Below are 24,303 nucleotides of genomic sequence, written 5' to 3' on the forward strand. Positions count from 1 at the left end.
TAATAATAATAATAATAATAGTTTTTCTTAATCTGTTTACCTTCCAGCGTAAGACTTTGGGTCGGGGATACAACTGGGGAAGAGGACCCGTACCTCGCCCAGGCGGTCTCACCTGCTATGCTGAACAGGGGCCTTGCGGGGGATGGAAAGATTGAAATGGATAGGCAAAGAAGAGGGAAGGAAGTGACCGTGGCCTTAAGTTAGGTACCATCTCGGTATTTGCCTGGAAGAGGAGTGGGAAACCACGGAAAACCACTTCGAAGATGACTGAAGTGTGAATCGAACCCTCCTCTACTCAGTTGGCCTCCCGAGGCTGAGGGAACCCTGTTCCAGCCCTCGCACCACTTTTCAAATTTCGTGGCAGAGCCGGGAATCGAACCCGGGCCTCCAGGGATGGCAGCTAATCACGCTAACCACTACACCACAGAGGCGGTAAATAATAATAATAATAATAATAATAATAATAATAATAATAATAATAAGCCAATGACACGTCAATATTAACCACATGGTTGGCTAACAAACACAAAATGATAATACATGCGGAAGAAATAGTCCTGCTTACCTGAAACTCAAAAGCTGGTGGTGTATAGGTGATTATTGCTTTAAGAGAAAGTAGAAATAAATAATTATCCCTTCCTATCTCTAATCAAAAGAGAAGAAAAGAGATTCGAACCTTCGAAAAACAGCGGTATTAATAAAAGAAAGAGAAAGGGCTTGAAGGGTGAGACAATGAAAGACTCTCCATACCTCGAAAGACATAATACCGTTGAAACACTATAGGGTCTTTCTTATAAACTAAGACCTAATGCACGGTGTTTGTACTCTGCGCTACAGCAGCTGCCTCAGCCCAACTTACGTCGCGCGCGGCCGCGCTGCTTTAAGCGTTATACAATCTTATATGAAATCTTACCTTGTAAAAGATTCTGGAAGTGTCATCCTTCAAAATGAGGGATTTCATACTCACCATTAGGAGTTTCTGCACACAATAGCGAGAGTTATGACTGTTCACATGACCATTAAAATGAAACTAGGCCTCGTCCGGAAAGAACACATGCTGTGGCTCGAATAAACGATCATTCATTGATACAAAATGCCACTCACAATATCTCACTATAGTGGCTCAATCAGCGGGTTTTAAATAACGAGCCCGGGTAAATCTGTACGTTTTGATGTGTAACAGCTCTGTAACTGTGTGCAGGGGAAACCAAACCCCTACTTGTTGTGCTAAACAAGCAGGACCTTCCAAGATTCCAAGATTCGCACCATTCCCTTGTTAAAACTGTTCGTGTGCGCGCATGGTTTTTTTTTTTTTTTTGCTAGTTGCTTTACGTCGCACCGACACAGATAGGTCTTATGGCGACGATGTTTTCTTATTGAGCACTGAGTCAGTAGTTTCAAATGTATTTACAATGACGTGAATCTGTGCTCATGAAGGTGGCACTTCACCAGGAAATTACTGAACAAATCCATCGCATACCCGTCGAGCCGACTCGTACTTAAATTTAACTTTTACAAACAAAAATACGGTGTTGCAATGATAACTGTCTCACCATATTAACAGCAGAGGTTCAGACTGGCGAGTGCTAGATCGAACACATGCATGCTCCTTGCAAGGTCAAGAACTATGCGCACACCTCCCGTACAGCTGCGTAGGTCTCGGAGGGTAAAAACGCCGCTGGGCGGTCTGGCTTTATAAGAGAGACCCTGTAGTGACGTTTGGTGTAAGGGGAGATAATGTTTCTATATACGGTACCGTGAATTGCGGTCCGATGCTTTGTTTTACTTATCAAGATGAGCGCGTTAAAAACACACAGTGATTGGCTGATAGACTACGGGACGGAATTACCGAGAATATTTGGGATGCTGACCAAAATCATCTTGTTAACACAGCAAGAAATATTATGCACAATACTTCTTCCTGGTTCATATTATAGCGAGTAAAAAAGTAATTGATCTGATATTTCCTGAATTCTGCAATTCCCTCTTCTTTATTTCTCGAACTTGAGATGTCCCAACTTATTTCCGAGTGAGGCTATGACTCCAATAGTAGCGACTTGGAGCATTGTGGTAACCTGCTAACATTGCCACTGACCTGTAAATTCTGTCCTATAATTATGTTACTGGAAAGTGTAGACCTACTTGTAATTTATTAAGACTAGGATTCGGTAAGATTACGCCGTCTCCTCTATAAAAGTCCCCTTCAATAATTTGATTAGAGTGATTTTAGATACTCAAGAGAACCATTCAAGGGATGGTCGACGATCGCATTCGAACTCGTTTTTATACAGCTTAAGCGTGCTGAGGTAGAAAAGGGCAATGAGTCAATTACGTCCTTGGACCAATATTTTCGAGCATAAATACTCAATATTCATCAATATAATTTACAGTATATTACATATAAAAATATATTACAATATATTTACAAAATATTAAATGTGAACGATATGATCTACTGTAGTAGAAGGAAAACAATTGTCCGTAGAGAAACGATAGAGGCTTTCTTCCACCTGTTCACTCCCCAGAACATCCGACGTTAATCTTCTTCTACCGTTTTTCCCATACGTGTGGGATCACTGGTGCCAATTGTGTCACACATGTGAATCTGGCCGTGTTTTACTCCCGGATGCCGTTCCTAACGCCGACACTATATGGCGGGATGTAATTACCATAGAGTGTTTCTATTGTGGTTGGTAGTGTGCTGTCTAAACATGAATACGAGAATGTTGGGACAAACAGACACCCAGTCCCCAAGCCAGAATAATTAATCAGACGCTATTAAAAGTCACCGACGCAGCCGGGAATCGAACCCAGGACCCTCTAAACTGAAGGCCTCAACGCTGACTATTCATCCAAGGAGTAAGGCAATATCTGACACCAATCCTAAAATCTATATTCCATGCAGAACAGTGTCCATTTATGAACCGGAACTTCAGTACACTCATACTGTATGTATAAGGAATGATCAAAAAGTTCCAGTTTGAGGGCGTTACTGCAGCGGACATGCAACGTAGCGCGACTCCGATGCGAGTATATAAGCACGGACATGTAGGTAAAGGGATTAGTGTGGCAGTTGTGTCGTGCCGAGGTGCGAGCGTTAAATGTGGCCACATGAACTATGGCGACGTTATTATCAAATGCGTCCAAACAGGACCAACGTGCTGTTATTCTGTTTTGGCTGCCGAAGAACAAACACCATCGGAGAATGAAGACTGTATGGGGCAGCATGTCTGTCGAAAACCACCGTTATGGAATGGTGCGCCAAGTTCCATGCGGGTTGCGTTTCGACACAAGATGCCGGTCGATCTGGGAGGCCAGCCTCAACAACAAGCGGGAAGAGGATGAGGTGATTAAGGTGGATCGGCGTATAACCATTCGTGCGTTTTCGGCCCCTCAAAAAGGCCTTGAAGGGTCGACGTTTCTGTCGGACGAGGATGTGCAACAGGCGGTTACAGACTCCTTCACGCAACAGGACGCGGTGTTTTACCACACGAGGGTCTTCAACCGGGTGCATCGGTGGTATGAGTACCTCAGTGCTCACGGCGATTTTGCCTGACTGGCTTCCCGATTCATGACAGTACGGCCGTCGAACGGAAACTTTTTGATCGCCCCTTATACATTAGAAGTCAAAACTAGTTTCAACTCTTCCATCAGAACTGATCGTTGTGCGCGGCGCTGTGTTCCCAGAAGTCCCATCTGATCCAGGTATATAAGTCGACCTTGTTCCTCGAGGAACTGTGTCCGTCCAGGCCCAGGAATGCGTCTTTTGAGTCCATTGCTTGCGAACTTTCTTCTCTCCTGCGATGAAAAATATAAACAACACAAATCCTTGTAAACTTGCACAAGTACAAAACAAATAAGCAAATAGCTTTGTCCTTGCTAAAAATCCGAAAATCCATGTTAGACCGAACAAGAAAAACAGTAATATGCTTAACCAGAAACAACGTAAAGTGTAACTCCTATCTTGAATCTTATTCCGTATAAAACTCTTGTCCCGACTGTTCCTACAACATGGGTAAATATTATATAGAATCACAACATATGCGATTAAATTGTTCAGCACAATTAATGCAATTGGGCCCATAACAGCGGTATAAAATGGTAGTCCTTGTGGATAACAGAAGTTTCGTCCCTCTTTTGTATACAGGTGAGGGTCAATTATTAGGAGGATCACAACTGGAGCGAGTGGCGCTCCCCACGCAAATATTGCACACTTGAGAAGAATATGAGAACCTCTGGATGAAAATACAATAACTAACCGCAGAAACTGCAGTACAGCAGATACGAGCATCCAGCAGAACGAGGCAAGCATCGAATAATGTAGCAATGCACCCAAAGCGATACAAGCGATGTCCGAGTGAGTGCTTCCTCCAATAGCTACGGCAAGAAACATAGACATGTTCAGAGCGATGGCCGATGCTAGGTGAAGGAGGAACTTGTTACCGAGTTCCGCTCGCCATTGTTTGAAAAGAACAGCCGTGAATGCTATCCCGAGCACACCAAGTAACGATAAACTGCACCCTACTATGGAAATAATATCTAAAACAGCACTATTATTACTATCAACGTCAGCGTCAGTAATAATCTCAGCAAAGTGCGTTGCATGGTTACATCTACAGATATCTAAACCACTTTCCGATGTCTCTATCAGTTCACATCCACTGTTAGACCAGTGCCCTCCGGAACTGAAATCCCAAAACATACACAATCTATTCTTTGAATCTGTACTTTTCGGCTTAAATATTATATATACATATTCCTTATCAGGAACGTTGTTGTAATACTGTTCAGAATTCACACTAAGACTTATCACACGACTGTTTACCTGATGAGTTGAATTAGTTACGGGATGAAATAAAGTATCTTTCGCAAATACTGTAAATCCTGCCCGCGTTTTCGTACGTAAACTCTGTGGCAGTACGACAGCACCATCAATATCGGTTCTGTTAGCAAGTTGATTCACAGAAATATCATCTGTCAGCTCCTTTAAATAGTTTACATGCAAAATATCACTCATTATTCCACTGGAAGATAAAAGCAACCCAGAAACATACTTCATTCCTCTCGTATCTGATATCAACACGGCAACTCGGGGACTCTGTGATAAGACAGTTGAGTCTTCTTTAACTGGTGTCATATCTACGGCCTTGTCGAAGGAGTGTATAATGTTCATTACTGATGTACGCTGTCTTAGCAATGTTTGACGATCCAAGCGCAAGACTTCATCAAGGATTCCAACGGCTTCGTCAAGATTTATGTTGTTGCTGTTGCGTCCAATTGTCATAGCGTTTAGATCATGTTCAGCGTTGTATATAGTTGTAATATCGTAGTTCTTATCCAAATGGCGTGTTTCATCAACCAAATTGGCACCATCGTACTCGTATGACTGATAATCATAGTCCCCATCCAAAAGCCTGGCTTCATCAGAATTAGAATCATCGTCCTCGTATGACTGATAATCATCAAATTCTCGTGAATCCCCCGCTAGAAGATCAGCAGGATTATAATGTAAACTGCCCCTGGACCCACCAAACATTGGAGATCTTATTTTCCTGAGACCCAATTTATTCAAGGAACTGTCTGTCCCATTAGGGAGGTGCTTCTGTTTAGACAAGGGGAATAATACCGGGAACTCTCCATCTCCTAGAGCCTTGCTCCATCCTGGGGTATTTGAACAGGAAGAAAGACACACTACAGGTAGGTCACTTCCCAAACATTTGGTGAAAGGTAATTGCTTGAGATCTTGTGCATCTTGTATAAAGCACAGTTTTGATGAACTCGAAGAGGTAAGGTCTATGAATACGAAAGTACTGTTTATAATCTCCTGAAATTGTCGCAAGATTTCAAGAGCAGGATCACTATCCAACAAGGTTCTAGAGGAAAATATACTTGTGGAAGACATCCGTTGGCAAAGACTTGCTGCTCCATCGTGGTTAGTGTTCTTCGTGACGATAAGACAGAGATTTTCTTTCTCTACCACTGCAGCAGTGTTATCCTCACTCGAGACAGATTGCAGTGCTCCAAACAGAAGAACTGTCAATAGAAGAGCAGACAGCTGAAACGAACGGACAAAAATAATAAGTTACTACATTGCAAATTAAGTACTGAAAAAGCATATTTTACTCATGCACCGGTATATTAAATAAAGCAATATATTCCAAAAATATTTAATATAAAAACTGTTATACTTGTATGACTTACAATGACACCACCACATATGCATGAATTGTCAAACTTTCTAACTAATTCCGATAGAGTAATAAATTCTCTAAAACTCCAACTGAGAGCCAAATCCTGAAATGGTTTTCCCCAGACCTTCAAGAATAAAATTAGTACACATTTAAGCACCAAAATATAACAAAACTTAAATTAGGAGAGATTATTAATACAGATAAAGAACTTCTTCAGGCTTAGTTTCAGATCATAGTTCAAGAAACTGCCACAATATGCCAGGAAATGAAAAACGTAATCGTCAACTAAACGCCGATATTTTTTACAATGGCACTACAGATTACATGGGGCTGTGAAATATACCGACCCTTGGAACTTATAAATACCAAGGAACTCTGTATTGTACGAATATTGAAACTTAGAAGTTCGTATTACTGACTTCTCAATAGGTTCAATGGTTTACTGAACCCCTTCTCACCAACAAGTCACATATTTCCCTGATTATTATTTTCCAGGCTGTAGTCATCTCTACACTTCTCTATGGCTGTGAAACGTTGACCTTATACCGCCGTGACATCAAAAATCTGGATCGCTTTCACCAGCAGAAACCACGCTCCATCATGAACATCAAGTGGGAAAACTACGCCTCTAATGCTGAAGTTCTCAGGAAAGCATGTGCTGAGAATGTAGAAGCATTGGCCGTTGGCCATCACCTCAGATGGGTAGTACATGTGCACCGTATGAATGACATCAGACTACCGCGCCAGATCCTCTATGGTGAACTTGGCTCCGGTTCAAGACCACGGGGTGCCCCCTTGAGATGTTTCAAATGCCAACTGAAACAAACCTTAAAGATGACAGAAATAAACCCACAAACCCGGGAAACACTTGCCAAGGACCGTTTACTTTAGCGGTAAAGTGTCTGTACCTCAGTTCAACGCTTCGAACAGAAACGTTGCAGACATGATGATATTAAGCGACAGGAAAGCAAACTTCGCCAAACCCAGCCAAGATCTCCCTCATCCCTCAGCTGCGCAATGTGTGGACGTATGTTCTACACAAGAATTGACCTGTACAGTCACCGGAAGTTTAAACACAAACTGCTGTGAATTGAAGTGAGCTATTACCTGTAAACTCGGAAACGAGTAACTGCCGACGACGACGATGAATTTCCTAAAGGGTAAAATCAAGAAGGATACTGCAAGTAATTCTGCTTTCTTGGCTTAGAGCATAAGAGAACTATAGTCCACCGAACGTCTCGTTTTTCAAGGACAGTTCCTTGATTTTATTTTATTTGTAAGTTATTTATTTGTGCCTGTGTAAAGTGGCGAAGTTAGGGCGTTTGGCCCTCTCTTACGTTTAACCTTTTTTTGTCTCAGGAGCAAAATTGTCACTGGAATATCCCCGGATTAAAACACTCTCCCCAGAAATCCCTTAAACAACACCCTACACGCACGCTTTTCCGAGCTATACTAAATTTGCCCCGTGGCGAACCGGTAATTTTGCACTACAAATTGGTAACCGTCTTGTAGTAGTGTGTGACGTAACGCGATAAGGATTAATGGCACGTAACATTCTTTCCTCCTTGCTCTTTTAAACAGTGAATTACTTATTTGGATATGTGTCATAGGTTTAAAGTTATTATGATCGGTGCCGTCTACACAAAATCAAATATCGACTTTCGTATATACCCCTCATACCGGACTCGCGGAGAAAACTAGTTTCCGTCAAAATGAGAGTGATGTTACTGTTTTACCACTTCGAATTTAAGATGAAATAAGCACCAGGTAAGTAAAATGTTGCTATTCTCGTAACTGAACAACAACTAGTTCATAGATAGCGTAGGTAATTATTATGTCAAATTAATTCTGTAATTCTTGAGCATCTGTAAAATTCACGTAAATTATTATTATTATTATTATTATTATTATTATTATTATTATTATTATTATTATTCCGTTTTTCCCATACCTCTGGGGTCGAGAGATCGATTGCAGATGTATATTTGGCCCTTTTTTACGGCCGAGTGCCCTTTCTAACGCCAACCCTCTCTTCAGGGAGGTATTTACTATTGCATGTTTCTGTGGTGATTGGTAGTGTGGTGTGTTGTCTGAATATGAAGGGCAGAGTATTAAGACAAACACTCCGTCTCCGAGCCAAAAAATTAATCATATGCTATTAAATTCTCCGGCCAGGCCAGAAGTTGACCCCGGGGCTTTCTGAACCGACGACCTCCACGCTGACCATTCAGTCAAGGTGTTGAACATAAAAGAATACAGTATGTTGATTAAAAAGACAAATAGTTTTCAACGTAGAGGACGTCTATCGTTTCGTCGGTCCCAAGTCCACGTGTCCCAGAAAAGCGTACATCAGACTTAGTGAATTTAAAAACTATAAAAAGTAGCAAGTATACCGGGTGGTCCACCAGCCCCTTGTGATCCAGTTGTATGCATCCCTTCACATTTACTACAGTTCTGAAAGACCCCTGTCCCTAAACCGGGGTAATATAACGAGATGTGTATTTACGGGCTAGAAGACAGCAGGAACGTGAGCGCCAGTATTAATTCATTATTTGTATCTCGAATGAACCTGTAAAACGAGTACAGATACGCAGAACACGTACATTAAACCAGGAGATGGACGCACAGACCGGGAGCACGGTACTGTATAGGCTGGGAAGTGGGCACCGTAGGTCACGTGTCGCAGTAGCTCACATGGCAAGCGGGAGGGGAGTTATGTGATAGTGGAGAGGTATTTTTTTTTTTTGCTAGTTGTTTTACGTCGCACCGACTCAGATAGGTCTTACGGCGACGGTGGGACAGGAAACGGTTAGGAGTGGGAAGGAAGCGGCCGTGGCTTAATTAAGGTACAGCCCTAGCATTTGCTTGGTGTGAAAATGGGAAACCACGGAAAACCATTTTCAGGGCTGCGGACAGTGGGGTTCGAACCTACTATCTCCCGAATACTGGATACTGGCCGCACTTAAGCGACTGCAGCTATCGAGCTCGATATAGTGGACAGTAGGGATGGAACAAATGACTACTTTCCAGTATCATGTTCCTGTGTATCTGTTACACTGAAGTATTAGGTTGGAGTATTAGGATATAAAAGTAACGTAATACAAGTTGCAGGTCAACTTTTGAAAGGAACATTCCTTATAAGTTACCTGTTGTCTCTTATAGCCCCTAACCGCACCTTAGTAAATACTTATAAAGAGCAATACTATATCTTCATCTCGCTTTCTTCTCTCCCACTGTCCCTTTCGCCAGCACATCACTCACATTCTTAACCATTCCTAGAAAAATGTTTGCAATGACCCATTTACATTCCGAGAACCAATACTTCGAACATTTATAAAAAGCGCCGTGGCTGTTAGGTAGCTATGTGCATTCGTAAATGTCCAAGGATCTGTAGTTAAGCAAACACTAGGACCAGACATTATAAAATACGTAGATGAACGAGTGTCATATACACATCAGATGCCGCTGGAATGGGTCTTGAGGAAACAGCCTCATCAGAGTTTAACCCAGTACGTTTTTGTTATATGTTTCTTTACGTCGTACCGACACACACTGATCTTACGGTGACGATGGGATAGGATAGGACGGAACTAGGACGGAAGCAACCGTGGCCTTAACTGAGGAACAGTCCCAGCATTTGCTTGATGTGAAAATGGGAAACCACCGAAAACGATCTTGCGTACTGCCGACAGTGGGGTTCGAATCTACCATCTCCCGAATACAAGCTAACAGCTACGTAACACAAACCGTGTAGCCAACTAGCTCTGTAAATCCAGTATAAAGACTCCAAAATCGTCTTTCGTCGTATACAGAAGGTTGTGGATATGTGATAAACAACAGTGTAAGTGGTTTGTGCAGCGTCTATTTTTTTTTTCTGTATGTCACTCCTCTTTTGTACTGGTAAAAATTATGATAGCAGCTTGTGCTGCACTGCCTCACAGGTTGCAGTCCATGACTAAATTCACGTGATGGGACTTTCGATAGCTTTTCAGGACCTGATATTTGAGTACCATGTACATTATCAGAATTACGGTATATGAACCGGTAGAATTTTTAATTTTTAAAAAATGATCACATCTACTCACTCATTGTCTAGAACACGGAGTGAAATTCGAGATGCAAGGTGGAAAGACCACGCGTAACTCTTCCGGGAACTACGCTACTGTATGTATTACCACCAGTAAGCCTAATACAAAGCACTTCGAATAACTAAAGAATGTCTGTTACCGACCAGCGGCTAACAGAGTAGGAATATCAATACTACCACTAAACTGTTACAAATGTATCGCTCGTGCCTGCGCAAGAGTGCACCCTTAAAGCGAACTGCTATGCTTCCTAATATCTGTTAGCCAATCAGAAACTCCCTACCCTTCCCTTGGTTTCGCTGAAGCATTTACTTTCGTATTTCTGGAACAGCTTACTGTTATGGATTATGATACAGTATCATGTTACGATATGTAACTCCCATCTCTAGTGGACAGTGCTCGAGGTAGGAGATTCGAATACCATATAACAGTTTTTTTTAACAGCCAGTTGCCTGCGATGTGGTAAGGTTGCATACTTGATAGTTTTCAAGGACTGATTTGTTTATTTGACCCTGTAAAAGACATTATGTATCGTTGCACTGGGTATAAATAAGTGACTTTAAAAGAGGAAAGCGCAAAGAGTCTTTTTTTTTGCTAGTTGTTTTACGTCACACCGACACAGATAGGTCTTACGGCGACGATGGGACAGGAAAGGGCTAGGAGTGGGAAGGAAGCGGCCGTGGCCTTAATTAAAGTACAGCCCCAGCATTTGCCTGGTGTGAAAATGGGAAACCACGGAAAACCATTTTCAGGGCTGCCGACAGTGGGGTTCGAACCTACTATCTCCCGAATACTGGATACTGGCCGCACTTAAGCGACTTCAGCTATCGAGCTCGGTGCGCAAAGAGTCTAACCAAATAACTTTCAAAGTCATATGGCGCTAGTCATGTGTCACTGTGCATTTATTCAAATTCTTTCACTATTGTCACTATTAGTGTTTTATCTTATAGTACACCTCACGCTATGTCTTACGCTTACGCGTTCCCAAGCTACTTTTGTCGCGCGACAAACCGGCACTTTTCCACTCCAAATTGACGGCCATCTTGTGGCGGCGTGTGTGACGTCTGAGCGGCGCGCACATCCTTCATTTTGTTTTGAAATCAGAGTTCGGTGCGTGCGGTAAAATTAATATAACCCTGGAATGCTACGTACTTGCATATACCGCGAGGTATCAGTAGCCTAAACACAGTATAGACAGTACACGACACTTCCGTATTTAGCCTTATTAAAATGGGAGACAATTCTTAAGTGGCGCTCCTAGTGGCGTGACCTGGAAATTCAAATATCATTGGAAATTCATATACGAAAATGGATAAATAAATTACGTCTAGAAACAAAGTGTTATTAAGATATTCTCTACAAAGTTGCTGAAGCAATTCTGGATAAATTAAGGAAGAGTTATTTAACAGGTTATTATTTAAAGACTGAAATTAGACATATAATCAACATGTGAAATGCACTGCTGTGAAGGCCTTGATATTTCATTTATGCATTACTTTTTTTTTTTTTTTTTTTTTGTCTGAACTGTTACGGGTAGATTTGTTTATTTCCTCATTTAAAAAACATTGTATCATCACATTAAGAGATTTGTCAATAAGCAGATCGGTAAACTCCTGTATCAGTCGTTTTTATGCACGATATGTATCGATATCCGTAATAATATGAATGAGAAAACTTGGCTAGGTGCATGAAAAATTGTTAAATGCTTGAGAATTTTGCAATAAATTTACGACGCTTTTTCTTTTTTCTAGTTTTTCAACATCGCACTAATACAGGTTTTCAGCGACGCAAGGATGGGAAGCGCTGGGACTGGCAAAGCCTCGGTCGTGGCCCCAGCATTTGCCTGGTATGAAAATGGGAAACCACGGAAATGTTATTGTCTCAGTACCTTCATTTATAGAAGGTCCAAGACTAGTGCAAATGAAAAAGTGGAAAGAACGATTCAGAGAGAAACAAACAAGCCTCAAATGTGAGACTGGTTCGGAAGAGAGCCTATGTGCAGTACAACGTAAAGAAACCGAGGCGGCCGAACGGCACGAGCCGCGACCGACTGCGTCTAACTTGTCTAGCCTATGGAGATATAAGCCTGAACACACACAAATAATGCGATTTCACAACATTCACAAGATCAGAGTCCAGACAAAAGAAAATTTCTCCAAAGTGCATTAACTTCTTTCTAACACCCTCCAACACCCAGGCCGTGGTTTCGATACAGCCCTCACTGATGACTTCAAAGACAGGTCATTTCTATTGTAAAAAACGTATTTTTTTTTACAATTTGCTTTACGTCGCATCGTCACAGAAAGGTCTTATGGCGACTGTGGGATAGGAAAGGGTTAGGAATGGGAAGGAAGCGGCCGTACCCTTCATTAAGGTACAGCTCCAGCATTTTGCCTGGTGTGGAAATCGTAAATCACGGAAAACCATCTTCAGGGCTGTCGTCAGTGGGGTTCGAACTAACTATTTACCGAATGCAGGCTCACAGCTACGCACCGCTAACCGCACGGCTACTTGCTTGGTCAAGTTACTCATAGTCGATGAACATTAAAATGCTTCATACACTAGCAAACGCACATTTCAGAAAATATCTCTGCTACTATTTGTCCGGCTCTTTGACTTTCGGTTCAGACGGCGGCGAGTTCGATTCCCGGCCGGGCAGAGGATTTTAACAGCGTATGATTAATTTCTCTAGTTCGGTACTGGGTGTTGTGTTCGACTCAATACATTTTCCTTCATACATACACACAAGGCACTGCACTTCTAAACCAGAAAATCACGCAATAGCGAATGCATCCCTCCACAGAAGGTTGGCGTGAGGAAGGCCATCCGGTCGGAAAACCGGAACAAATACATATCACGTGCCGGTACCAATTTATTTATGTCCAAATGTTTCATTTATTTATTTATTTATTTATTTATTTATTTATTTATTTATTTATTTATTTATGGTACATACATGGGTTGATTTTTTAATTGTAGCAACTATACTGTAACAATGCCATAAAACGTAGCCAGGCTATATGATGTATACCCGAGGTAGCTTAGATACCCACCCTCCCTCAGCGTAAATGAACTCGCCCTCCACACGCCATGCACGTGTGCAGAAGCAACAACAACAACAACAAGAACGCAGTTTTGAGCGCGCGCTCATGGAGTAGGGACTACAGCTGTAATGATTTTGAAGCAAGATCAGAAGATCTGGTTGAAGGTTGAATGCGCTAGTGGTCGCAACGCAAGGCAGTGTTACAAAGAATTACAAGAGGTTTGCGGTGAAGGTGCATTACCTTACCGTACTGTAATACGGTGGGCCAAGGTCTTCAAAGACGCACGACAAAATGTGACAGACATGCCACGGCCTGGTCATCCTGCAGTAAGTGATGACGATGTGCAGAATGTGAACGATACAGGGCTCGTGCCTTCAACTGTCCTGCAAATCCTGAAGAAGCGGCTGGGAATGTGGAAAATCGCCTCCGAATGGGTTTCACATGATTAGACCGAATATCAAAAATGGCTGTGATATGATGCAGCTCGTACGCACTTGGCGCGCTATGAACGCGAAGGTGCGGCTTTCTCACGGCGGATAATCACTATTGACGAAACCTGGGCCAGAGCTTACGAACCGCAACTGAAACGCCAATCAAACGAGTTTCGTCATCATTGGGTCACCGCGAAAAGTAACGGTTCGACCGACCGGAACCAATGTGTGAAGGCCATGCTGATCGTTGCCTACGACTGGGGTTCTGTTATCATAAAACATACCGTTCCCCGAGGACTTACCATTAATGTGTAATATTACTGTACATTTTTGCAAACGAACCTGGTAGCAGCTCTAAGAAGAAAACGAAGACACTTCCTGAATAACCCACCCATCATTCTGCATGACAATGCAAGGCCGCATGCAGCAGGAGCTATGACTGAGTTGTTAAATCCCTGGGGCTGGGAGGTGCTTCAGCACCCTCCTTATTCTCCAGACCTCAGCCCCTGCGACTACAATATCATCTCTAAATTGAAATCACCACTTCGAAGCGTCCTCTTGCGCACAATGGATGACATTCTCCAGGCCACCGACCGTTCCGTCCGTGACCGGATATCAGGCGCTCTCAACGGCATCCAACGACGTCCACATCGCTGGGTACGAATGCTACACAACGGTGGTGATTACTTCTAAAGCCCGTAAAATTCCCAGCGTTGTAAATATGCTAAGCATCTATATAAAAAATCGTTGTCACTATTAAAAAATCAACCCATGTATAGGTTTAGTACGTTCAATATTGATTAGCATCCCCCCTAAAATTCGTGCAAAGTAGCAGTTTGAAATGTGTGGCTATGTATGTGTGAAGATAGACTATAGTACTGCCTACCGCCACCAAACGGTGTTGCTGCTTCCCATATTAGGCAAGGTCTATACGCACAGGTCTGTGGTCACACTCCCAGAATTCTTTGCGGCATTGGCCGTATTGGGACCAAAGGCCTCCACTGTGCGTTATACAGTGCAATGAGATTAAGTTGTTGTGGGTTATTGTGTCGCTCCAAATTGTAGAAGTCATTCATGTGAAGGGGCCGGGTTATTTATATTCTCGAAAGATAAGAACAGGAGAGTAAAATGGGTTCAAAATTGCCGACCTGATAAGTGGCAGCCCATAGTACATTCGCAGCTGTGTGAGGTTAGTGTAACCTTTGCTAGATAAAAACAATCACCAAGTTTAATTAATGATATTTGCTTTTGCGGTGTAGTGGTTAGAGTGATTAGCTGCCACCCCTGGAGGCCCGAGTTCGATTCCCTGCTCTGACACGAAATTTGAAAAGTGGTACGAGGGCTGGAACGGGGTCCCGGCTCAGCGATCCTCGAAGTGGTTTTCCGTGGTTTCCCACTTTTCCGGGTGAATGCCGGGATGGTACCTAACTTAAGGCCGCGGTCGCTTGCTTCCCTCTATCTTGTGTATCCCTTCCAATCTTCCCATCCTACCACTAGGTCCCTGTTCAGCATAGCAGGTGAGGCCGCCTGGTCGAGGTACTGGTCCTCCTCTCCAGTTTTATCCCCGACCAAAAGTCTCACGCTCGATGGTACTGCCCTTGAGACGATAGAGGTGGGATCCCTCGCTGAGTCCGAGGGGAAAACCAACCCCAGACGGCAAACGGATTAAGAACGAAAGAAAGAAAGGAAGAAAGAATAAGGTAAAATTTGCATAACTTATTCAATTATTATTATTATTATTATTATTATTATTATTATTATTATTATTATTATTATTATTATTATTATTATTGTTGTTGTTGTTGTTGTTGTTGTTGTTGTTGTTGTTGTTGTTGTTGTATAATATGTATATCACCGGCAAGCGGCTGCGGGTCTTTGGTCACGTAGTTATCAGTTTGCATTCGGGAGATAGTGGGTTCGAACCACACTGTCGTCAGCCCTGAGAATGGTTTTCCGTGGTTTCCTATTGTCACACCAGGCAAAATCTGGGGATGTACCTTAATTAGGGCCACGGTCGTTTCCTTCCCACTCCTAGCTCTTCCTCCTCTCATCGTCGCCATAAGACCTGCCAGCGTCGGTGCGACGTAAAGCGAATTGTAATAAAACGTATTACATTTATAACAGTAAACTTGTGTCGTTATCCCGTGGCCATGCAGCTCTTTCTTTCAGGCGCACCCGCAATAGATGTGAGCTGCATGCACCATTTCGACCACATACCATTCATAAATTTCCAACAGTACCGGGAATCGAACAATAATAATAATAATAATAATAATAATAATAATAATAATAATAATAATAATAATAATAATAATAATAATAATAATAATAATTGAATAAGTTATGCAAATTTTACCTTATTCTTTCTTCCTTTCTTTCTTTCGTTCTTACATTAACCGTTACCCTGCGAGTGCAGTTTACTAATATACGCGTTTATTCCTGTTACTAGCAACGTAGCCTAAATTGCTGGCTTTAATATTTATTAAAATAGGCCTAATGTTGTGTTAGGCCTTAGCCTATATGTAATTATTTAATTTTAACCGCCTACACTTCTTTTATCATTATATTACTTTGTCCATGCTTAGGCCTACTGGCTGAAATATTATGATAGTTTTGCCATATAGTCTGTTGTTAATGCCATTGCAACTGCTCACATTATATGAAAACCGAGTGCTAATAGACGACAAAATATCTTAGCATTATTTCACAATTCGCAGGTTATGGTAAAACCAAGTTACATGTAATCAAAGGCAAAAAACTCATTTTAACAGTTTTTTGCTCTTAAATCCATTTTTAAGTCCGAAACTCGCCTGTATCCACCACGGAATTCTGAGGAGAACGCCCAGACTTAGTCCCAATATGGCGGCTCCATAAGTAACATACGTGTCCTGACCTGTGTATATAGACCTTATAGGTAGTGCATTTCAGCAGCACTTGTTCCTGCTTGCGAGTACGCTGGTGGAAATCGATGAGACAACATGGAAGCAGACAAGCATGGGCCGTTCCATCCAAGCAGTGGCCGAGGCAGGTCGACAGGTTATACTGTGCTCCGAGTGAAGTAAAACAGTATCGTGCTAGCTAGTGCTGTTTGAACGCTAAAGGTACTTCTCTAGTGAAAGTGTCTACAGTACGCGTAAGAAAACGCAATGCAACAAATCAGGAAGAATACGCTAAAATGTACCTTCCAACGGAATCAAACTCGTCCATCTGCAGCCGAAATTAATATACACTGAAAGTCGCCATGGATCAGCTGGAAAGCTCTACAACTGGACGCCACCTAAAACTCAATATATATATCAAGGTTTGTTTTTTTTTTTTTTTTTTGCTTTACGTCGCACCGACACAGATAGGTCTTATGGCGACGATGGGACAGGAAAGGGCTAGGAGTGGGAAGGAAGCGGCCGTGGCGTTAAAAGCCACTTAAGGTGGATTGTAAGAAAGACTGAAAAAGGGGTTGAATGCTTTTCATGAGGATACTTATGTCTCAAAAACTGAAGATCTTACAGACATGAAAATTTTCAATTACAACTATATATACAAATTTGCATGGTAACTGGTAGAGAGGTGAGCTTGCATCCGGGAGATAGTAGGTTCGAATCCCACTATCGGCAGCCCTGAAGATGGTTTTCCGTGGTTTCCCATTTTCACACCAGGCAAATGCTGGGGCTGTACCTTAATTAAGGCCACGGCCGCTTCCTTCCAACTCCTAGGCCTTTCCTATCCCATCGTCGCCATAAGACCTATCTGTGTCGGTGCGACGTAAAGCCCCTAGCAAAAAAAAAAAAAAAAAAAAGAGAGGTGAAAGAATCTATCCGATCAACGTAAAAAAGAAAAAAGGAACAACTCTAGCAACACATTTTTATAGTACGTAGGCCATCCTGAAATTAAGTTTGATTTAGCCGGGGAATATAAGCACTCGCAATAGATCTATGACGTAGCAATCACATAGCGGCCGGACAAGTCCCGCCTGGTGTCAGTAACGCAGCAGCAGTGGCTCGAAATGGCTGCTCGTATTCTTTCTCCCGCCGCCCGCGAGGTTCCGTCTGTGATAACGTTTCTACGGAAACTACGTCCGGCTCCATGGCTAAATGGTTAGCGTGCTGGCCTTTGGTCATAGGGGTCCCGGGTTCGATTCCCGGCATAGTTGGGAATTTTAACCATCATTGGTTAATTTCCCTGACACGGGGGCTGTGTGTATGTGTTGTATACATCATCATTTCATCCTTATCACGACGCGCAGGTCGCCTACGGGAGTCAAATCAAAAGACCTGACCTGGCGAGCCGAACCCGTCCTGGGATTTCCCGGCACTAAAAGCCATACGCTATTTCATTTTTTTTGTTTTTTTTTTTTTATTACGGAAACTACGATGGGCCAGTCACAACAAGAGCGTGGAATGCTGAGTGCAGGTGTTGTGCCGATCCATGGTAATGCTCGCCCACATACGGCTCGGAGCTCAGCAACTGTTCTGCAGGAGTTCTTCTGAGGGGTGTTTGATCATCCACCGTACAGTTCGATCTTGCTTCCATTTATTTTAATCTTTTCTTGCACTTCAAGAAGTTCTAGTTCTCCTGTCAGCATTTTCACACGAACGAAGAGCTGAAGACGATTGTCACACGCTGGTCCCATTCCCAGGCGTCAGACTTGATTTTCTCTTAAGGAAATTTGGCATTTCTTACTAGCTGACGTGTCCATGCTTGGCTACGGAATGAGCAGGCCGCAGACAGCCGTGTTCCATGTTCCATGTTCCGTGTTCCGTGTTCTGCCGTATTCCGTTAGGTGTGCACACTGCTCATTCCAATTAGCGCCACAGAGTAAGGATCGAACAGCTAGAATACTATAATGAACCAGTGTGTTACGTACCAATAGTTATCAGAAAATTTATGAACCAGAGAAATGGCATGCTATAAAATAGAAAGTTATCTAACTCCCCAGCTACTTCCTTCCTTCCGTCACACATTTTTTTACATCACACTATTTCGTTACACAGATTTTCGGATGACCTCCAGCTCTAAGACGTATTTATAACAACAACAAAAAACAAATGCTTGTTGAGATACGGGCCGTACCCATGTGTCTGTCACGTAGACGTAGACACTACAGAAGGCGCTCCATGTGATAAGCATGTGATAATTTTTCATCTTTTCTTGCACCTCAAGAAATTCTAGTTCTCCTGTCAGCATTTTCACATGGAGGAAGAGCTGAAAACGAATGACACACGCTGGTTCCATTCCCAGGCGGCAGACTTCTACGAAACCGGCATACAAAAGTTGATTCCATGATATGACAAGTGTCTCAATTCTGGTGGTGATTATGTCGCAAAATAGTCCTGCCCCACAGTGTAGAGGGCAACGCGTCCGCCTGTCAGCCGGCATCCCCAGGTTCGACTCCCGGCTGGGTCAGGAGATTTTAATTGTAAATTATGAATATCCCTGGCCTGGGGACTGGGTGATTGTGTCGTCCTTAACGTTCCTTTCCTCACATTCAACACTGTACACTTCCTCCATTCCAATTACACGCAGGTTCATATCACATGGTGCAAGTAGGGGCAAAAGATCTCTATAGGTTGACGCCCCGAAAAAATAGCATTAAAAATGTCGCAAAATAGCTCTAACATTGCTGTATCGGGTCCAAATAAAGTTTCTCAAGTAACTATGTTGCATTTTTTTAAATGAGGTAACTTAATTTCTAGATGGCCGTCGTATAAAAGCACTTAAAGTAAAGTGACGTCAGTGCTAATGACCATTACGTAGTGATGATAAGGATAAGAATTACAATTCACGATAACAACTTCACTATAATGGACGTCAATTCCTAAGCGTTTTATCCATGTTACTCCTCCCGGCATTTACGAATCGGAAGTTCGCACTGTTGCCCACTGGGAAGGAGAAGCGTGTTTCAGTGCAAAGCGTAATTAGGAACATTATCCCCATCCGGACAGATCAATTATGTCATATACATAAAATAAGAATTTCGTCTGTACATTGCCCAGAATTTAAAAAGAATGGTATTTTTGTATCGGTCGTGTCCACAGTAACAAGGAAATGCACTGTTTACTTTTTCAACATGTCTGTCTGTCTGTCTGTCTGTCTGTCTGTCTGTCTGTCTGTCTGTCTGTCTGTCTGTCTGTCTGTCTGTCTGTCTGTCTGTCTGTCTGTCTGTCTGTCTGTCTGTCTGTCTGTCTGTCTGTCTGTCTGTCTGTCTGTCTGTCTGTCTGTCTGTCTGTCTGTCTGTCTGTCTGTCTGTCTGTCTGTCTGTCTGTCTGTCTGTCTGTCTGTCTGTCTGTCTGTCTGTCTGTCTGTCTGTCTGTCTGTCTGTCTGTCTGTACGGGTGTTACGAGAAAACGGCTGAAGAGAATTTAATCAAAATCGGGATGTAGAGATTGGAACGAGGCGCTACAATGTAGACTACAAATATCTATGTTATTAGTGGCCCTATCGATAAATAATACATAACTTAAGTCATATAGAATTAAATTTCCGATCATTTATGTCTTATACATTTTTACCGCACCGGCTATGATAACTGAGAAATTCATGCTTTTCGATCTTTGTTGTTAAGTCCATATCAACGCTGAGCCACGAAAAAATGGATGAACAGGAAAATTGTGAAGACGATTATGAACAAAATTTAATGCAAATCGGTATCTTAAGTCAGGGAACAAAGCACTAGAGTCCAGGCTATACATAATTGTATACACACTGCATGGAATGGTAGTTTAGGGGAAGGGGCCTAAAATTTATTTTTCTAAATTGGTGCTATCGAAAAGTATTACATAAGGAGAGTTATAGAGGAAACAATTTCCGATCATGTGAAAATGAAAACCTCCAACCTGTTTTCCAGTCATTGACCGGGTCAGGGATGTAATGAATGAATCATATATAGGCTGTTAGTACGATGGGGTCGCCACTCCCAAAGAGATTGATTATTAATGAATGATAGATGCTATGAAATGAGAATGGAGAGTGTTGCTGGAATGAAAGATGACAGGGAAAACCGGAGTACCCGGAGAAAAAACTGTTCCGCCTCCCCTTTGTCCAGCACAAATCTCACATGGAGTGACCGGGATTTGAACCACAGTTTCCTATCATGTATGTCTTAATAAAGTTTTACCGTACCGACTATGGTAACAGAATTCAAGAATTTGGACTTTTGTTGCTTAGTCCACATCAACGCCGAGCATTCCTAATGTGAAAATGTTGTTCAAACGCGTTAACTGGCGATGGTTTTTGTCATTATTGCCTTAAAATGTAAACCCACGTGGCTATTGGTACACATCGACAAGGAAAATTGTGAAGATGATTATAAAAATCGTAAAGGAACGATCCCTTGCAGAATAAGACAAGAAGGAGTCATGAAGAAAGGAAGAACTCCCTTTACATTGAATGTCCTAATATTCCAGAGTTGGAAGAAAACTAAATGTGAAGACCTACAATATCGAAAGCTCATAAAATTGATCAATAATAACATTACATTGACCATTGTTTGTTGCGTTGTTTTTAGTCTCTTCTGCTGCTACTCATCTCCGATAGATGGGTACACTGCTACGTCCTACGTCCCAAGTGAAACAGCCTGCCTCAGTATTGGAAGGAAGTAGCTGGGGAGTTAGATAACTTTATATTTTATAGCATGCCATTTCTCTGGTTCATAAATTTTCTGATAACTATTGGTACGTAACATAGTATTCCGACTGTTCGATCCTTACTATGTGGCGCTGATTGGAATGAGTAGTGTGCACACTTAACGGAATACGGCAGAAAAGTGTTCACGGCTGTCTGCGGCCTGGTCATTTCGTAGCGAAGCACGGGCACGTCAGCTAGTAAGAAATAACATGGTGTCCAGTTTCCTTAAGGGAAAATCAAATGACCATAATAATATGTCTTATATGTTTCTCGGTCATGGCCATCTGTCAAATGTTGCTAATTTCAAATGACCGTCAGCCATAAGACATAGCCTGCACGGTTGCTAGGTAACAATGTCTGGCCATCCATCCATACTTTAAATCACAGCCTGCACGTTGACCAGGTCACACTTCCGTCACACATTTTGTTACACGACACTATTTCTTTACATAAATTTTCGGATGACCTCCAGCTCTAAGGCGTATTTATAACAAAAGAAACAAATATTTGTTGAGATACGGGCCGTACCCGTCTGTCTGTCACGTAGACGTAGACACTACAGAAGGCGCTCCATATGATAACCACGCATCCTTACACATTCTTCAGCCCTTCTTCACAATGAATCACGAACTCTTTCGATCACACCTGGCTGCGCTCGGCTTTGTTCAGATGCATTGTACACAAGCTCCTGTAACGTGTCCACGTTGTCCATATGGGTTGAGCGTACACAAATCTCTTTAAATGTCCCCATAGCTAGAAATCCAAAGGATTCAGTTCAGGTGAACGGGGAGACCATGTTAATACCTCCTCGACCAATATATCACCCAGGAAACGTTTGTGATAGGTACTGTCGCATGTGGTGTAAACACAGATAAGTCTTATGGCGACGATGGGGTAGGAAAGGCCTAGGAGTTGGAAGACAGCGGTCATGGCCTTAATTAAGGTACAGCCCCAGCATTTGCCTGGTGTGGAAATGGGAAATCACGGAAAACTATATTCAGGGCTGCCGACAGAGGGATTCGAACCCACTATCTTCCGAATGCAAGCTCACAGCTACGTGACCCTAACTGCACGGCCAACTCGCCCGGTTGTCAAAAATACTATATATCTGGATATGCCGCCAGAATCAGTAAATATGACAACACTAACTGTCACCCAGAAAGCCAATGTCGAAATTGGTAATAGTCGGTACGTGCAAGAGTTTCGGGTTTCGTCTAAAGAACGGAGATTTCCTCGCAGAAAGTGGGACATGGTTCAATCTGCTTCACATCAACTCAGTAGGAGGAGGAAAGGGGATAACAATACCATACTCAACTACGGAACCCCAGACCTTAATTGAGAGCCCTTTGAGGTTCCCCTTTAAGTAGCCTCTTACGACAGGCAAGGGTACCATGGATATATTCCAAGCTCTCTAAGCACGATGTTCCTATGCCACGAACAAAGCTGCTGTTTGGGTGTCTTCACTCGTTAGCAGGTTTGTGGACGAAGTTTTCTCTTTGGTGCTCTCACAAGCTAAAAAGTGCTCGTGGGCACGAAAGCTCCTAAGGTTCTTTTCAAACTTTGTTGTACGAACTACAAAAAATGAACAGTTGTTTAACATTATAAAAATGAAAAATCTCAGCCTGTTTCCATACATTCGACCGGGTCAGGAATGGAATGAATGAAGCCCCCCATCTAGTGGCGAGGGTAGGAAGTAGCCGGCTGCCGAAGCCTCTCACACTCCTCTGAAGCAATGATCAATGACTGACAGTTGAAATGATATTGGAGAGTGTTGCCGGAATAAAAGATGACAAGGAAAATCCGAGCAGCCGGAAGAAAACCTACTCTCCTTCGTCCGGCACAAATCACACATGGAGTGACAGGGATTTGAACCACGAAACCCAGCGGTAAGAGCCCGGCGCGCTGTCGCCTGAACCACGGAGGCCACATAACATTGTATATAACACCTTTAATTTTGGTGTGGGCTTCATAAAAAAAATTAAGATTATTCTATTCGTGCATAACTTCAATTCCAGTATTTTGTCTGTTTGGTAATCAATCCAAAACTACTACTAAAATGTTTTCATTCCTCCCCTGAAGGGGAAGGCGGGCCTCTTAGGCGGTGATGCCGTCTCTCAGACCAGGAGATTTGTTACGGTGAAGGAGATGCTCGGAGAAGGTGAGAGGGTTGGTGGCCGTGGCCTATACAAGGAACTGTCCCGGCATTCTCCTTAGTGCAGGAGAATGGAAAACTACGGAAAATCATCCTCAGGACAGCCGACGGTGGGGACCAGCCCCTCTCCGTCTCCCAAATGCAGAGGATTAGGGCCACGGTAGAGCCGTGGCCACCCCTCCTCTGTTCAGTTGGTCAGTCGGAGTGCAGAGCTGTTGGACAACGGATCACCCGTGGCCACATTTGGCAGATACCCACTCTGCATCCACCGACCGATTCCATAAGCTGGTTGGATCCTTAGACACCACCATCGAATGTTATGTAGCCATGGGAAACCTAAACAAATTCACAATTCTAGCCCTTCAGGCAAGCAACTCAATGTTGAAAACATCGTGCTGATATGAGCTACGAATTTTAGGTACATAAAATATAACTAGAGAACCCGTGTTGCTCCGCAGCATTCGTTACAAATAGGTCAAATAACTCGTCTTGATATGCCTGTCGTAGTAATGTTGTTCTGCCTGTCCTTTTCAATGGTTTTATGGACATTTAATAGCAAGCGCGTTGTAATATGCCGCAGCTCGTAGTCAGAATTCATCCATTCTGACGTCATCATTCCATCTGTTTGGTACAAATCTATCTATATTTCGCTTTTTTATCCTGCAGTTCTTGATGTAAAGCTTGGTATTGTGTCGTAGAAGGCAATGGTATTCTTAATCGCAGTTCTTCTATATAGAACAGTTGTCCTGTGAGCTCTTAAGTTAGTCTCGAAGGAACTAT

At 42.7% G+C, this 24,303-nt stretch overlaps 1 protein-coding gene across 1 annotated transcript in view; it reads right to left on the reverse strand.

Moving 5' to 3' along the window:
- Window positions 1-2,362: 2,362 nt before the first annotated feature.
- LOC136873569 (adhesion G-protein coupled receptor G6) overlaps window positions 2,363-24,303 on the reverse strand; it is a 31,705-nt gene continuing 9,764 nt past the window's right edge. The window contains exon 2 of the mRNA XM_067146711.2: window positions 2,363-6,055. Coding sequence (XP_067002812.2) covers window positions 3,620-6,055 — 2,436 coding nt within the window. The 3' untranslated portion in view covers window positions 2,363-3,619. The remainder of the gene's footprint in view (window positions 6,056-24,303) is intronic.

Source organism: Anabrus simplex, chromosome 1 (genome assembly GCF_040414725.1).
Source record: "Anabrus simplex isolate iqAnaSimp1 chromosome 1, ASM4041472v1, whole genome shotgun sequence".
NCBI lineage: Eukaryota > Metazoa > Arthropoda > Insecta > Orthoptera > Tettigoniidae > Anabrus > Anabrus simplex.